This window comes from Mobula hypostoma, chromosome 26 (assembly GCF_963921235.1).
Source record: "Mobula hypostoma chromosome 26, sMobHyp1.1, whole genome shotgun sequence".
In the NCBI taxonomy this organism is placed as follows: Eukaryota; Metazoa; Chordata; class Chondrichthyes; order Myliobatiformes; family Myliobatidae; genus Mobula; species Mobula hypostoma.
The window spans coordinates 14,810,561-14,827,644 of record NC_086122.1 but is presented as its reverse complement, the minus strand read 5'-3'; the positions used below and the strand labels follow the sequence as shown (position 1 = coordinate 14,827,644).

The window sequence follows — 17,084 nt, the reverse complement described above, 5'->3', positions numbered from 1 at the left end:
TAAAAAAATATAGCATTTTAATTCTGTCTGCATTACCAGCGCATCCGATCAAATGTTTATTTTCAAACCTGCCCTTGTTAGTGTGGGTGGGGTGGGGGGCGTGGAGATGGTTTGGTCGATGGGCGGGGTAATAAAGATCGCTTGGACTGTTTCGGTAACATTCTTTTCCCGGGCACAAGTTGTGAGGCTCATGAATAATTCCAGGTGAAGCGCCACGACAAACAGACAAGTTCATAACGGAGATGGAGAGGAAGATATTCTGATTACGGCCGGGTTCGGGTCGTAGAAGTTTCGGGAAACATAAAAGGACAAAACGCTCAGAAGCGAGAAGCCTCCGGGAGGAAGAAAAAAATAGCAGTGACATTTGAAAGCACGGTATTAAATGCACAGTGACGATAGGTAGAAGGAACAGCTAATAAGGCACATACTTAACCCACTTGTCTCACGGTCAATGTTATAATCACCAGTCGCGTTTCCTAGCAGATTGTTTTGCCCTCGCTGTATATCCTCCCTGTTTGCTTTTTAACTTAGCCTTGCAGCCGTTTCCAACCCCTCCCCACCTGTCTGTGTGTCCGCTGCTCATTTTGAAGTGAATTGTTGTTTGGATTGGTTTGGAGCTAGATACTTTCTGTCTGAACGCTCAGCTCCCACGATCCCTTGCAGAGTTGTGTCTCTCCTCCTCTCCGCTTTATTGGAGTAAGTCGATGTGAGACGTGAAGATCATGTTGAGATTTCTGCGCTGCTCCGGGAAGCCTCCGCTCACTCCAGACACTAAAGAGTTTTAACCCCAAAATCCAGCTTGCGCCGTGTGGCTGGACAGTGGGAGCGGCGAACAAAACCTTCGTCCGGTGGAATCTTGCGTTGAACACACTCCATCAGACTTGTGACCACGAGAAATCGCTGGCGGTCTCCTTTTGAGTATGATTTTGGAATACAGGACGGGACTTATTTTTTACTTGTTTTGGATACGATATTCTCATGGGATGCCTCATGTTATTCGAATTGGTAAGGATCTCTTTCGACATTTAAATTCTGTTTTATTTTGAGTTACTGTTATATTCCTGGGTCGGGTTGAGTGAAATTGGGAGGAGATCTCTTAAGGGTCATTTTTGCCGTTAACATTTAGCCTGGGGAGCAGTGAATGAACAGGGGTGATAGTAAGGGGTGTGGTGGCAATGGGAAGGGGGGGCTAGCATTTGGCAAGTTAATGCATACGTCAACTTAACAAAATTGTTAACTGTTAGGAATGGACTCGATCTATCCGCCTTTGGTTGTTTGGTTGTTCCGCACTATCTTCAAATACACAGAGCTAAAGACAAATATTTGAAGATGGATCATAGTCGATGTAATTATATTTAGCTAAGGTAAATGGATGATTTTAAACGGCATGGAAACGAATCATTCTGTAAAGAAGTTTAGTGTCAACGCTGAGTTAGTCAACAGATGAAGGCGATACCTCGCTTTTTTAGCTTCTGAGCTGAACTCTGGGTCCAATTATGGTAACAGCCATACGGCGGGCTCCATTATAATGTGTTATATAAGGATTTAATTGCTAAGTAGAAGTGACGGCGTTTAAAGTTGTTCGATATGATTTACCCCTAAAATAACCAGGTTATCGCGTAGTGTATGTATACCAATAATGACCCAAGGGACAAGAACTCTGATTTAGGCAGCAAATTAAAAGACATCCTCCCCCCCCCCAACTGCAAATTAGTGAATGTAAATTGTACATATGCAAGTTAATAGGAGAAACAGAGACTGCTTTTCAAGCGATATGGGGGATATGAACAGGGAACATTTATATTAATAGTTCTAATGATACAGTAAATTCTAGAAACACCGGCGCCGGGATTAGAAATGGGAGTAACCAGAAGATAAAGCCTAAAATACAGAGACGGACAAGATGATAGATAGACAGGGAGCAGTAGAATGGAGAAAGCAGTGCTATCTATCTAGGTTTCGTGTGTGTCAAGCTTAGACAGACACTTGCACCGAGAGCATGACAGGGTGGTGAATATGTCACCACAATGCTGGTCCCGTCTCTTGCTGTATTCCTGTGCTGCTATCTCTCACGGTGACTTGTTGGCTGATGTCCCTCAAATTCGCATCATCTGTTCGTGGCGGCTTACGCTCGAGCTTTATCGGAAAGGAAGAGGACCGGTGAAGAGGGAACTGTCTATCTGAGAGTGAAGAGGCGATCCGAACTTTGTTCCGCTCTATCAGACAACTCAGTGCAAATCAATACGTTTCTGACTGTTGGCAAACAGCTTCAGACAAGTGGTTTACCATTATCTTGGACCGCCAAGCAGATAAGCAGAAAGCTCTAAACCACTCAACATTCACACTGGAATTGTACAGCTCTTCATAAGTGGGGACAGCCAGTAGTATTGCCTTTGCTGTTCAATTAAGACTATTCCATTCATAGCCCACAGATTAAATCATGCGCACTTGATGACAGCTGTATGTACACATACCTGGAAGAACTCCGTTTCATAGTTTAAACCGTCGTTCCGAGCAGTTGTCTACAATCAATAAGACCAAGACATCAAGGGAGCTGTTGTGAACAGCGGGACGGAAGGAGCAATTCTAAATGCAGGAACTTGTGGCGTGACAGGTCGCTGAAATATATGCTACGTTTCACGGATTCCTTTTCATTCTTAGGGTGCCTGTAATAAGATTTAAGAAATGAAGGCGGTGGCGCACAATCTAGCCATCCTCGATGAAAGGAAGACTAGAGGTGCAGTCTTTAAGGTCATCGGGTTGACTGAAATACAACCACCTTCCAAAACACAAGCAATCAGTCTGTAGTAAAAGTGATTGTTGTTTCAATTTTCACTTAGGTGTATTTTGCACTGCTGTATGCAGGACCAGGACATGTCCTCTTCTCATTACTAGCATCAGGAAAGAAGTACAAGAACCTAGTCACTCAACATTTCGGGGACAGCTTCTTCCCCTCCGCCATCTGAATCCTAAACGGTCCTTGAACGCATGGACATTACCGTACTATCTTGCTCTCTCTTTTTGCACCACCGATTGATTTTTATATTATTGTAACTTATAGTAATTTAAATATATTGCATCAAAACAACAAATTTCACGAGACGTGTGTCAGTGATAATAAACATGATTCTCATATTTATTCTCATAAATCGGGAGTGAATGAGTTGCCTCGGCCCAATTGGACCTCATCCACAATCTAAAATGTAAGCCAACCAATATATAATAGTTAACGTGTAACTCAGTACCACATACAGGGTGAATAACTCTAAATAGTTCACAGTTCGATCATTCTGGCGAATTTTAAAAAATTCACTTCATTGTAAGACAGAGTGCAGGCACAGTGAAGAACATTGGCTGCGAATTCTTCAGTGTGGCTATACCACGTTTATGCCGCCCACAGTCCTGACAACATGAAGGGGAGAGGGAAGCTCAAGCCACGTACTTTCCATTCACTCCAGCTCGCACCTTAGCCTATCCAGAGAGATTTCGGCAATATCATCTTATTAAGGCCGAAGATACATGAACGTCATTCCTCAACGGGCATTTTCCTCTTGTGCAACACACTCGAAACGCTTGAGGAACTCAGCAGGTCAGGCAGCATCATTCCCTGGAAATGAATGAACAGTCGATGTTTCCGGCCGAGACCCTTCATTGGCACTTCCCTCTTCCACTCATGTTCCTCGCACAACAGAGAGCATTTGGTCCCACTGAAGCTATAAAATAAAACTGAATGGAAGAGTGGTGCCTGCCTCGAGGAAAGGAGTTTTAACTAACTATGTCCAGTTAAAGGAAACATTGACGGTTATTTTCGGGGTTACAACTTTTGAAGAACGTTTCCTTATAGCCGATATCCGTTCCAGCCGTCAGGCACCTATCTGAATTTACCCATTGTTTAAGCACTCGGCCTACATCCCATGGTATTCCAGGTGTTCATCTGCATACTTACTGTGAGTACCCGCTTCCCACTCCCCATCCACCCCCAGGAAGGGATTCCAGATTGAATACAGTTTAGGTGTAAACAAAAAAAAATCTTCCTCAAATCCCCTTTAAGTTGTCTACTTTAGAACTCTGCCTTCTGATTATAGGCACCTCAAGGCGGAAACTTTTCCTCTAACCTGCCTATCTGCGCCGTTCACAATCTTCTGGAGAAGTTCACATATTGGAATTACCCGAGCAACTTGGGGGAAAAAAAAACACTTGGAGAACTTAAACGGTTTTCAGAGGTAGACAACCGTAGACGGAATAACCTCACTGTACAGCGTGAATACGGCAGGGCTGGCTGGTTTTCTATTCAATGTGGGAGTCAACTTTATTTCAAGGGGCAGGGGGAATAGCACTTTTAATGCTGGATCTAAAGTAGCATGGATGAGTTCGGAGGAGTTATCCCTTCTGATAGCTCAAAAGCAGAACTTGTGCCAGGTTACAGGACTAATCCTTCAAAATCTATGGATAAAAACAGAAGTGGACTCCTCGATCTTGCTTGCCTTGCGCTTTTTTATTGTAGTTGCGAATTCAACAGGAGCAGTATGCAGCGCGTATTCTGGCCAAGGAACATGCGACAGAACGCCAGTGTATTGTATCTCCCCCAGCCGTACACATCAGGGAATTCCATTCTGTAAGCGGTTTCGTTCAGGCTCGGGGCAGATTTACGATATCTAACTTTTCAATTGAGCAAGTCAAGGTTGGACAATGATTTATTGAGCAATCAATTAGCCACGCGTCCACCTGGGTCTAATCGATCTGTTGGTTAAGTAATATATCATCGCCCCGCTCAGTTCACGTAGACATAGCGAATCCCAAACGATGTCCCCGCCATTACCTTGGCTAGTAGCCCAGAGCAAACTATTAACACATTAGAGGAAGAAAGTCTTGGGTGGATGATTAGCTGTGGAAATCGATCGGATCAGTGGGAGCCAAAATGAATTTGGTCTAAAGGCCAAAATCCCCGCCCACGTCCCATCCCACATCGTGAGTGTTAATCCTCACAGTCACTCTTCTCCAGAGTATGGAGTCTGGTGTTGAACTGGCGCAGACTGTTGTATAGATGCCAAGATAATGCAAATAGTATTCCCAAACCCCAAACAAATACTCGCAGGGCGATTTCAGTTCTGTTTCCAGCCTTTCCCCTCAAGATACTGCAAAAACTGTTCGATTCTTAAAATCACACTTTTAATTACACATTCCCACGTTTTACATATTTGCAAAGAAATTGGTTTTAAATACTCAGTCCGCTACGGAGGCAGATGGATGGTTCATATCCATCTTAAAGTATTATTGATTACAGAAAGATAAATCTGCGTTTGTTTATGTTTATCCATCTCCGCCTCTCACATCCCCCCCCCCCGCCCCCCACAATGGACGGTCCTGCTCGGCCCGTCTCCACTGTTCTGTTCATTGCCTTCAGCTCGGCTCATTCTCTCCTCGACTTTCAAACGCCACCGATCTCTTTCTGTTTCAGAAACATTTGTGAGGGGCAGCATGTGCAAACCGTCTTTCCAGTCAGTGTCGGGCCGCAGATTAAGGGATTCGGGAAGCTACATCTCGTCGGTCGGGGCGGGTGTTGTGTGTGTGTGTGTGGGGGGGGGGGAATAACCGGATTCTCTTCCCAATTGGTATTCAGGGAAGTGAATGTTGTAGGAAAAGGTCGGGTTGTTGCCGATCAGAGTCTGATAGTTTACGAAAGGGATTACCGCCAATCAGAATCAATGCCAATATTAATAATTGAATCATGACCAGTTTGGCTTTGGCTCCTGGAGTTTGGGGACTCCCAGCTCAGAAGCATCCCGTGGCCATTCCGCTTTTTGCCAGTGCAAAAGAAAATTGTAAAAAAAATGTATTGGTTGCATTCTTCGCCTCGGTTGAATTTGTTTATTAGTATTCATAGGTTTCAGTTCAATACTTCAAAATTGGAGTTATTCAGTTCGCAGTATTTGTTGAAGGCGGGGACACAGGAGACACGCGATGCTGGACTCTGCAGCAAAACACAGGCAAACTGCTGCAGACGCTCAGTATGTCGGGCAGTTTCTGTAGGAGGAAATAGTCAACTTTTCGGGTCGAGCCCCTTAACTTAGGTCTGGACTTTTGACCCGAAACGTCGCCTCTTGATAACATGGGAGAAAGGAGGCGTGTGGCTATACCAAGGAAAGTTGACAAATATTTAGAGGAGAAAGAATCAATTGGTTTTGCCGTATTTGTAGCCACTGTTGGAGAGATGCAGATTAATCCTCCCTCCACGCCAGTCTATTCACGCACACTGAAAGGTAATTATCGAAGCACAGAACGTTCTGGCATTGAAGTTTTCAAACAAGGGTTTTTGTTCTGTTTCGCGACTCCAGTGCCTCATTAAATTGTAGGTCTCCATGCTTTTGATGGCAATTAAAACACGCGCTAGCAACACTCGGACCTTTATTTAATGTCCCTCCGCCTACAGCAGGCTAGTTATTTGCACCGTATATTCCTGAGCAGCCCCGTGTGTGCCTGATGGCGTACCGACGATTCCGTTTCCGATCAACTTACGCACGCTGTAGTTAATTCCAAAATGCTGGATCTGTTGGGAGATGGATGAGGATCACGTGCGGATCCTCATCCATCACGTCCACAGACACCCGAAACATATTCCTTGTGTTGTCAGGAAACAAAAATTAACATTGAACTGGGAAACTTGTAAAAAAAAAATTCGCAAAACTAAATTGGTTCATACAGTTTTGTCCAGTGTTTCGATTTTTTCCCCCTTTGTTGACCATGATCATCGCCCCGTTTACTGCGTTTTGCTAGTATTTTCCGCATTTTATCTCAGTTGGAAACCCGGGGCCAAAATTAATTCAGCATTGAGTCACAGGTGGGAAGTGAGGGACCGAGAAGAGGAGGGTGGAAAAAGCCGCTTGGAGAGTAGAACTAGCCCCAGTCGGACAGCTACCCGTCATCTCTCGTCATCTGGCGTGAAACTGGATGTGAGTATGCAGAGGGGGGCCTTCGGCGCATTACTGGATCAAAAGTATCCAAATCGACAAGATTACGTCAATTCCATTGCAATAATGCAACAGTTAAATATATTCAAAGTTGCGCCGGTTAGTTGGAGTTCAACCAGAATATTAAGTGATGGAATTGTACCAAAGCTCTCTATTTCGTAAACGAGTGGAGTGACTTCTAATGGATTATCCGGCACTTATTCAATGACAAATGACTTCCCTAGTACTCCCGCTGTTAACTTCCACAAGGCAAATGTTTTCATATAAAGTTAGTACTCTTCCATTGATTCGATGGCTGGTGGCCCATTAGTTGCTAGTGTTCTATTAACTGGCTGCTTTGTCGTATCTTCTAACGGTGATGGACTCGCGAGGGAATGTGCAAACACGTGAACATATAAGATAAAACCTTTCTGTGCCTTATCCCCGCGTCGGACCTGTGAGCATACAACGAGGGTAGGATACATGTCTATCGATTTCACTTGAAAGCTCTACCACAGGAATTTATATCTGAGTAAATGCAAGTAGAACTGCACACCTCCAGTCCGATATCCTCCAGCACAGTTCTAAACTAATCTACGATGAGTGGGCGCTTTATAGGGTACAGGAGTTGAACTCGGTGTGGTCCACTCCTGTACCCAGTGATAAAGGAATTCACTATGGATTCAGGAAGAAGTCGAGGGAACACACAGCAGTCCTTATTCAGGGATCAGCAGTTTCAAATTCCTGGGTGCCAACATCTCTGACGATCTATCCTGGACCCAACATATCGGTGCAATTACTCAGAAGGCACAACAACAGCTATATTTTATTATCAGATTGAGGAGAATTTGTATGTCACCAAAGACGCTGTCAAATTTGTACAGATACACAGAGGCAAGGATTCTCACTCTTTGCATCGAGGGGCCACTGCACAGGATCAGAAGAAGCTGCAGAATATGGGCACTAGCCTCCCCAGCATCCAGGCCACCGTCAAATCACAGTGCCTCAAAAAGGCAGCATCCTTCATTAATAGCCTCCCCCACTCCCATCACCCAAGACATGCCTTCTTCTCATTGCTAGCATCAATGAAGTACAGGAGCTTCAAGACACATGCTCCTTGTTTTTAGAACAGCTCCTTCCTTTCTGCCATCGGGTTTCTGAATCGATGATGAATCCATGAACACTCCCTTTTCGCACCATTTCTTTATTTTTATACATATACTCAATGTAATTTATAGTTATTATTGGTATTGCATTGTACTGCTGCAAAATAACAGCAAATTTCATGAAATATGCCATTGATATTAAACCAGATTCTGATTCTTTTACTGCTGTAGCCTATCCAATACAATGTTCAAAGTACATGATAAAAGTATGTATATAGTATACAACCTTGAGATTTGTCTTGTTGCAGGCAGCCACAAAACAAAGAAACACGGTAGAACCCGTTTAAAGAAAAACCCCACACAACAAGAACATCTACCCATGTGAAAAAAAGAGCAGATCATGCAAATAACAAAAAGCAAACATGTAACACAGAGAACAATGAACATCAAACGGCAGCGCCCCTAAAAGTGAGTCCACAGACATAATTTGCCAAGGCAAGTGAAGTCAGTCCAGGAGCCAAATGCTGTGACCACAGCCACTGAGTCAGTCAGTTCAGCACTGTGATGATGTCCGCAGGCCACAGTCACAATTCAGTTCCACGCCAAAGCTCCTTGACTAAATCGCACAAATAGTAAAGCATGTTCTGCACTGAGGACATTAAACCTCAAACCACAGCCAAAAGTGAGTCCATAGCAACAAGCCATGTGCTGCAAACCACAGACGTGATCGAACCTTGTGGCATTGGAGCCAAGACTTCTGCATTTTTTGCTGGCAGCAGCACAAGGGAGACCGGACAAACACAGGCAAACAGCACTGAATACCCATTTGCTTTCTGCTCTCGTTAATTGTAATCTTACTCGATGCTATAATCAGCATAGAGCAATGGAGCGGTCCATGGATTCATGTTCCACAATTAGGAATTTATGCAGCATACACCCCCAGTGATGGCCAAGGCTGCACTCCAGGTCAAATCCCCTAGGAGCTCATAGAAGCACCAGATCATTCAGTCTGTTGAAAAATGCATTCTTAAAAATGAAAGTACACACTGCAATTGACTGCATGTCAGAAGAAGTATATTTAGAAGAAGAAGAGTATCCAGTAGTTTTGTAAGCTGTCAGCAAGATGTCGCCATTGGTCATCTTCTGGGATTAGTGAGCTTGACAAGTTGTGTGTTTAGAGATGCTCTTCTGCACACTGCTATTGTAATGCATGATTATTTGAGTTACTGTCACCTTCCTGTCAGGTTGAACCAGTCTGGACATTCTCTTAAACATGAGGAATTCTGCAGATGCTGGAAATTCAAGCAACACACATCAAAGTTGCTGGTGAACGCAGCAGACCAGGCAGCATCTCCAGGAAGAGGTACAGTTGACATTTCGGGCTGCGACCCTTCGGGCCAAGACCCTTAGTCCTGACGAAGGGTCTCGGCCTGAAACGTCGACTGTACCTCTTCCTAGAGATGTTGCCTGGCCTGCTGCGTTCACCAGCAACTTTGATGTGTGTTGCTTGGACATTCTCTTCTGACCTTTCATTAACCAGGTGTTTTCAGCCACAAAACTGCTGCTCATTCAATGATTTTTTTTTTCGTTTTGCACATCATTCCCCAGAAATCCATAGACTGTTGTACATGAACATCTCAGGAGATCAGCAGTTTCTGAGATGCTCAAACCACCCCATCTGGCGCCAACAATCACTTCATGGTTAAAGTTCCTTAGATCACATTTCTTCTCCAGTATGATGTTTGATCTGAACATCAACTGAACCTCTTGATGACGTTTGCATGCTTTTATGCATTGAATTGCTGCTACATGACTAGCTGATTAGATATTTGCATTAACACAGATGTGTACAGGTGTACCTAATAAAGTGGTCACTGAGCGAAAGTGCAGTCTGTTTCTATAACAATTGTACTGGTTGTCACGAAAAACATATATGATCTACTTTTCACAACCCAATCCCTGTTATTTGACTGGTTCAAGCTCTGCTTCTAGATTTAAATGGCTCATCACTTGATTGATGGTGTTGTGTCAATCAGATCATTTGATGCAGAGTTGGAAAGGGGAAAGGTATGGCCCCACTCGCCCAGTTGCTCTTGTGTAGCTGTCAATTCCAAATAGAAAATGAATAGTTTGGAATATTCCCATGATTTATTGGCAAGTGGAGTGTGTAATGAGGTGTACAGTAACCACTTATTTCTGAAGATAGGAACAGAACAGTTAGAAATTGAAAAGGTTATACACAGAATTGCATGGAACACTGAAAGAATGCTACGCAAAGAGTTGACTCTGAGAAGCATGATAGCCCCTGATAATTTTGGGGTGTGCATGTCATGAAATTGCGATTTATGTTAATAAGTGTAGTATAATTATTTTTAGATAAGGTGAAGAAGGGGTAAAGCAAATGGTGCAGGGCACCCGGAAGGTTAAAGAAGAGTGATGCACACGAGCAGTTTAATTAGTAAAAGAGCATGTAGTAATGCCTAATTGTCACCCAAAAACTTGCAGGAGGGATGTCGCATGTAATAAATGCGTGTAATTGTGTGACACCAGAGTGTGACGAGACTGTGGGCTGCACCACCTAGTGGGCATTAACTTGTTACAGAGCTGCTAAAGTGAACAGAGATTGCAAATCTAGGTTGACGGAGCCATTAAGAGTGAGCACAAGGATGATGGAAAGGGTGTGCATCCACATAGTAGAAGATGACATTTACTTTTGAATGTAAGAAAAGTGACACAAGGGGAAATATTTCAATGCTATATCTTCAGGCCACCACCAGAAGTACTTCAAGCACAGACATCCTTTTGTGAAGAAAAGTTGCAGAGGACTTCTAGTTAATGAAAAGGCGAACTGCTGAAAAAATGACCTTTCATCCATCTCGTATTTAATTAGCAATGAAATCTCAAAAACCCAAAGGGATTTTCAGCCTACTAGACAATTTAGCCTCAGAGTAATTAGTTCTCCTGATAATTAGTAACTAAGAGATTGAGTTACGACTATATAAAAATGTTAGCAGAAAATATTTGAAGTGCTTATTAAGAGTAATAAAGTTGTTTTATTAAATTTAGATTCTGGACTTGGCAGAAGAGTCCCTTTAACTGAATTAGGCGATCGCTTATATACATACAAGGCCAGTCCACATGAATATGTTTATGACTTCACTTAGTTTCCTGAAGCAAAAATCACAGCTAGCATGGAAGGGTTGAAGGAGAACTTCAGGTTCATTTTGTACCTTTGATGACTTGTTGGATAACTCAATTAATCATACTTCTCTGTCCCTCACTTTAATTTCATTTCATATAGAATCTCCTTCTGCCGCAGCATCAATGTATTTTTTTGATTTTATCTCACTGCATGTTTTCCCCTCATGTCTTGATTAGTTTTTGACAATAACCTTAAATCTATGAACTCTTAATACCAACACTTTTTCAATGGGAAACATTTTCTTCTTATTTGCTCCATGTGGAAAGTTCATGATTTTGAGTATTTCTTTCAATTTTCCTGACTTTTACAGTTCTAAGGATAACAATCCCAAATTTCCATCATAGGTCTTTCAACATTCATACGATTCTGGTAGAGTCTAATCAGTCTGCATAATTTCTAGAATGTTTTCTACAGATTGTAAGATATTACCACTACTTAAAGAAAATAAGTGGGGAACTAAAGACCGATTAGCTCAATATCTGATAAATTAAATGCTGGAATTTATTGTTTCAGCAATAGACTGAGACAACTGCGCTACTCCAAAGAGTGCTGTATGAGGTCATTCTTTCCCTTGGCCATTAGTCTCTGTAATGAGTCAACTTATAGCTGGGGAAGTGACTTGTTATGCTGCTGTGACACTGCAAAATCCTTTGGAATCAATAAAGTACCTATCTACTATCTTAAGGAAGTGGTAACAGAACACTTGGAAATGATAATGGGTTTGGAGACAATCAGCATGGATGAACAAAACAGAAATCACCTTTGACAAATCTGTGATTTTTCTTGGTGTAACTAGAGTAGAATTGATTAAAGTACCTGGGAAGTGAGTGGGTGTGATATCCTCAGTGACCACTTTAATTGATATCTCCTGTACCTAATAAAGTGACCATTGAGTGTATGCTTGTAGTCTTCTGCTGCTGTAGTCCATCCACTTCATGGTTCAACATCTTGTGATGCGAGGTTATATGTGTTCCTGTGGCCTTCCTGTGAGTCTGAACCAGTCTGGACATTCTCCCTGACCTCGCTCATTAACTGAGCATTTTTGCTACTCACTGGATGTCTTTTTTGTTTTTTGCACCATCCTCTGTAAACTCTAGAGACTGTTGTGGGTGAAAACCCTTGGAGATGAGCAGTTTCCCAGATACTCAAACCACACCATCTCGCACCAACAAACATTTCACGGCTCAAGTTACTTAGATCACATTTCTTTCCCATTCTGATGACTGATCTTAACAACATCTGAATCTCTTGATGATAACGACATGTTTTCATGCATCACGTTGCTGCCATTTGATTGGCTGATGCTTTCATTAACACTCAGGTGTGCAACTGTACTTAATAAGGTGGCTACTGTGTCTATATTGTTCAGAAAGCTTTCAATAAGATATCCCCTTCAGTTATTAAAATTATAACAGATGGGATTGGGTAATATATATGCGTGTGTGTGTGTGTGTGTGTGGACTGTAACCTAATGGACAGAAACAGAGTTATGGAATTAATGTTTACTTTTTGGGATTGGAAAGCCCTGGCTAGTGGGGTGTAACAAGGATCGTTTTGAGGGTCTGAGCAATTCACAACCTATGTTGACAATCTGTTGAGGAACCATTTCAATATATTACAGTGTAATGACATAAGCAAAGTTGAGGTGTGAGTGTGAGGAGGATGCTGAGAGGTATCAAGGGGAAATAGATAGACTAAGGAAATGGCAAGGGCATGGCAATAGAAAATAGGTACTGTAATATTTAAGGAATGCATCATTGAAAAGGTTCTGGTGATTAGAGGATTTGGAGTCCTTTTACCAAACTTAATGAAACTTAACAGGCAGTTAAGAAGATAAGTGGTACATTGGCCTTAATTGCAAGAGAATTTGTTTGCATGAGCAAAATTATCAAAACTGTCTCTAGGATTATTTCTTCATCTTAGGCAGTCCTTTGTTTTCATTCTAGTTTGTGGGTTCTGAAGTTATTGATGACGCCAATGCAAGAACCATTGACTCTTTCACAGGTGGAGCAGGTCGGTGGGTAGTTGGTGAGGTGTGTGTCCTCCTTCTGCTATTTATGCATGACACCTGTGTGATCCTGTTGTATGGATTTATGATTTTCAGTAACTTTCAGAATGTTCCTTCTTCACTTTGAGCACTTTGGGCCAGAAGGTCTCAGGAATCAGTGGGGATAGGACTTGAGATCATCTTTGAATCGTTTTCACTGTTTCTTTGGTCAGCACTTCCTATGACTGAGCTCACAGTAGAGTATCTGATTCCATGATCTTGCTTATGCACGGGAACAATCTGACCTTCTCAAAAGAATTGACTGAGTGCATCTAGGCCCTCAATGCTGGAGATGTTAGAGAGGTCACTGATGTTGGTTTGCTGATTCATTCATTGATTTTGCACAGTTTTATAGAGGCAACTTTTCTGGTTTTTTTTCCAGTTGCTTGAGATATCAGAAGCTTAAGGACAGAGATCACTGCCCTCTGATTGACATGGATTTGAAGTCTTGATCTTCAAGCATAATTTAGCTTAATAAACCAAAGGCTACGTTGGCAGATTAAAACATGATGAATTTAATCACTGATGTCCGTCTTTGCTGAGATGCAACTTCTTAGATAAGTTAACACTAGACAACAAATATTTTGCTTCCTGAATACTTTTGGGTGTATCTTATGGATTTTGAGCAACTGATCGTGAAAGTCGTCATGAAATTTCCCTATCACACACCCGATTTTTTGAAATCACCTGTATTTGTCATTTCAGTTCATAATTTGAGTCATAATAACTGATGCCAAGATGCCAAGTAAGGCATTTTTTTTTGCTCCTCAAATCAAACAGGTCAACAATGAATCGTTTTCACTGACAATTTGAAGAACTTCTAGTGGGACCGGAGAAAATCACATGGAAGGCATTCAAGGATGTTGTTGAAAATTTTCTTGGCAACTACAGAGCACCAAACTATGTGCAGTTGCTTGACAACATACCTCAAGCATACAAATCCGTGAAGTGCAACATGTCACTAAAGATTTATTTTCTGCTACCCCATTTAGGCTTGCTTCTGTACTTAATACCAATGCCAAAACAAAGGATTATATTTATAACTATTTCTCAACCTGTCCTATTGATTCAAAGACATGTGCAAATCCATAGATCCCATCCCCTATTTCTGTTAGCTCCTTAAAACTATACCTTGTAGTTTTGTTGCTTCTTCTTATTCTTCTCATGATAGATATAAATCACCACAATTTTCCTTTCTAAATTTTATCTGCTATACAATGGTAAATTTTGCTAGTCTTTTGATTTCTTTCTAAGATTTGTTATTATCCTTCTAACTTTTGTGAATCAGACATTCATCATGAAATTTGGCTGTGAATGGCGAAGTGAATTTTATATTCATTTAGCCTCCGCCCTTGATCCATGAGCTTTAATTTTCCTGGCTTGACTATTCTGTGGTCTGTTATGAAAATTCTTTTGAAAGTCTAAATGCACAGAACAGCTGCACTCCTCTCAACAAGCGTCACAACGTGCTTTTCACAAATTCTTGTTGCTCTTAACATCATTTCATTTTGGCCCAGACTAATGCTTTTCAGGACATTAGACTATCTGGCCTACAAATGTAGAACTAAAATATTCCCAATTTATTGAAGAAAATTATAAATTTACATCCTCTAAACCGCTGACATCTCTACCACATTCAAAGGAGATTGGAAGATTGAGGTTAGTGGCTCTGCAATTTTTCTCCTTAATTTCTTAGCAACCTTGGATACATCCCATCTGAATGAGGATGATATTTCTAGTTTGATTACAGACAATTCTTTTTATTGCTTCCACTATCAAATTAATCTGTAACTTTTCTGTGGCACTGAATGCCATCTTCTTCTTTAATGTAAATGATGCAAAGTGTACATCTGCTCTTCCATAGCGTCTGCCTCAATAAGGAAATCTTTCTGGTCTCTAAATGACCTTGGAATTATTCTGACTATCTTCATGGAAACACAAGGATCAATGTACGTTTTATTATTATAAAGTACATATATTATACATGTATGTATTATAAGTACATATATGTTACCATATACAACCCTGAGATTCATTTTCCTGCTGGCATAGTCAGCAAATCTATAGAATAGTATCTATAACAGTATCAATGAAATATCAACCAGAGTGCAGAAGACAACAAACTGCAAATGCAAATATAGATAATTAGCAATAAATAATGAGAGTTTGACAATTCATTGAATATAAAACAAAATATAAAACTAAAATATTTTAAAAAATAAGTATGAAAGAGTTGTTGCTTCATGTGAAATAACCTTTTCATATCTTCTATCTCTTCCCTGAAGATGACTCTGAACTACTATCGATCCTGAAGATAAGAAACCATCTTCTTTTCTTTATTCATTGTCTCCTCCACCCTATTAAATTGCTGATCCTTTATTACCATTGGTTTTGTGCATATGATTCTTTTCTGTATTTTGTCAAAAGTCCAATGCATGAAATTGGTAACTGGATACAACTTTTGGTTTATCCGAAGTAAATTAGTAACCTTTAGTTTGCACTCTAATCACTCTTCTCCTAATGTCTTTTGAAAATCTAGCAGAATGTAAATTAAACCAATGGTTCACTACTTCCCATTGTGAATGTCTCTGTTGGCCAAATTTGATTGAGGTTTGACATATCCTTTTTATCATGTGACCATTATATTCAAATATTCTCCTAGCCACACCCATCACTTCCCATCGCTGAAAGTGCCCATGTATAAATTTAAGATTATGAACATATCAGTGTTAGGCTTTTTTCCTATCCTTTACCCACATGTGTTGAAATTAGTCAGAGCATGCCAGTAGGTGTATCATTGTAGGACTAGGAATGGAAAATGAGATAATTCTGCTGATTATGATATATCCACCCATTGAATAGACTAGGAATATTTTGCTTTTAATCTCATACTCATCTTCATGCCATTAGCAGTTCATATTGGAATGCCCTAGTTTCTAATGAACTTACCATCCCATTACTATGATTAACCTTTACTATTTGATTCCCCACCTTTGCAATATCAGGCTTTGGGATCAGAATCTGACTGCTCACTGACTCCAGAGGGAGATGAATTATAGAATAGTGTAAAAGAAAAGGAAGCCATTTAATCTATTAGAATTTGCAATGGCACTTTCAAGCAGCAATTGTATTTTTAACAATCCTCCTTTATTTCCCCTACCTCTCAGAAAAAAAACACCTCTCATTTTTTTTCTGTTCCTTTTTGAAGAATCTGGATCCGTTATTTTATGTGGTCCATTCCAAACCCAAACCACCACTTTACAAAAACATTTCGTCTCCAGCTTTCCCCATTTCCTGTATTGATCACCAAAAACTGGAGCTCTTTGAATTTCTGTTCTTCAACCAGTGGAACTAATTTCTCTTTATTTATTCTGTTTTTAATATTATGCACTTCCTTCAAATTTCCTTCATTCTTTCTACTGAGCTGAACAACAGTGGCTCTATGCTGTGAACATTACCTTCTTGTCCTGAAATTAGCAGAGTGAAGATCTTTATATCCTCTTTAAGGTATTTGTATCTTTTCCAGAGTGCGTTGCCCCAAAATTTAACACAATACTGCAGTTGGACCATAAATAGTGACTTTAACCATTAGTACAACTTCCTACCTCTTGGACTTCAGCTTCCAATATGAGGACGCCAAACATTTTATTAACTGTTTGTTGTCCTGCAATACCATAGCTGTTAGTTTATAACTTGTCCTTAAAATACTGCAATTTGGTTGTCTTATTTCTTCTTATTCTTCCTAACAAAATATAGTTTTAGAAACATAGAAAACCTATAGC

At 40.9% G+C, this 17,084-nt stretch overlaps 1 protein-coding gene across 2 annotated transcripts in view; it reads left to right on the top strand.

Moving 5' to 3' along the window:
* The first annotated feature begins 204 nt into the window (after positions 1–204).
* LOC134338239 (glutamate receptor ionotropic, kainate 3-like) overlaps positions 205–17,084 on the top strand; it is a 563,480-nt gene continuing 546,600 nt past the window's right edge. For both annotated transcript variants that reach the window (XM_063033942.1, XM_063033944.1), the window contains exon 1: positions 205–1,005. In XM_063033942.1, coding sequence (XP_062890012.1) covers positions 921–1,005 — 85 coding nt within the window. In that variant the 5' untranslated portion in view covers positions 205–920. The remainder of the gene's footprint in view (positions 1,006–17,084) is intronic.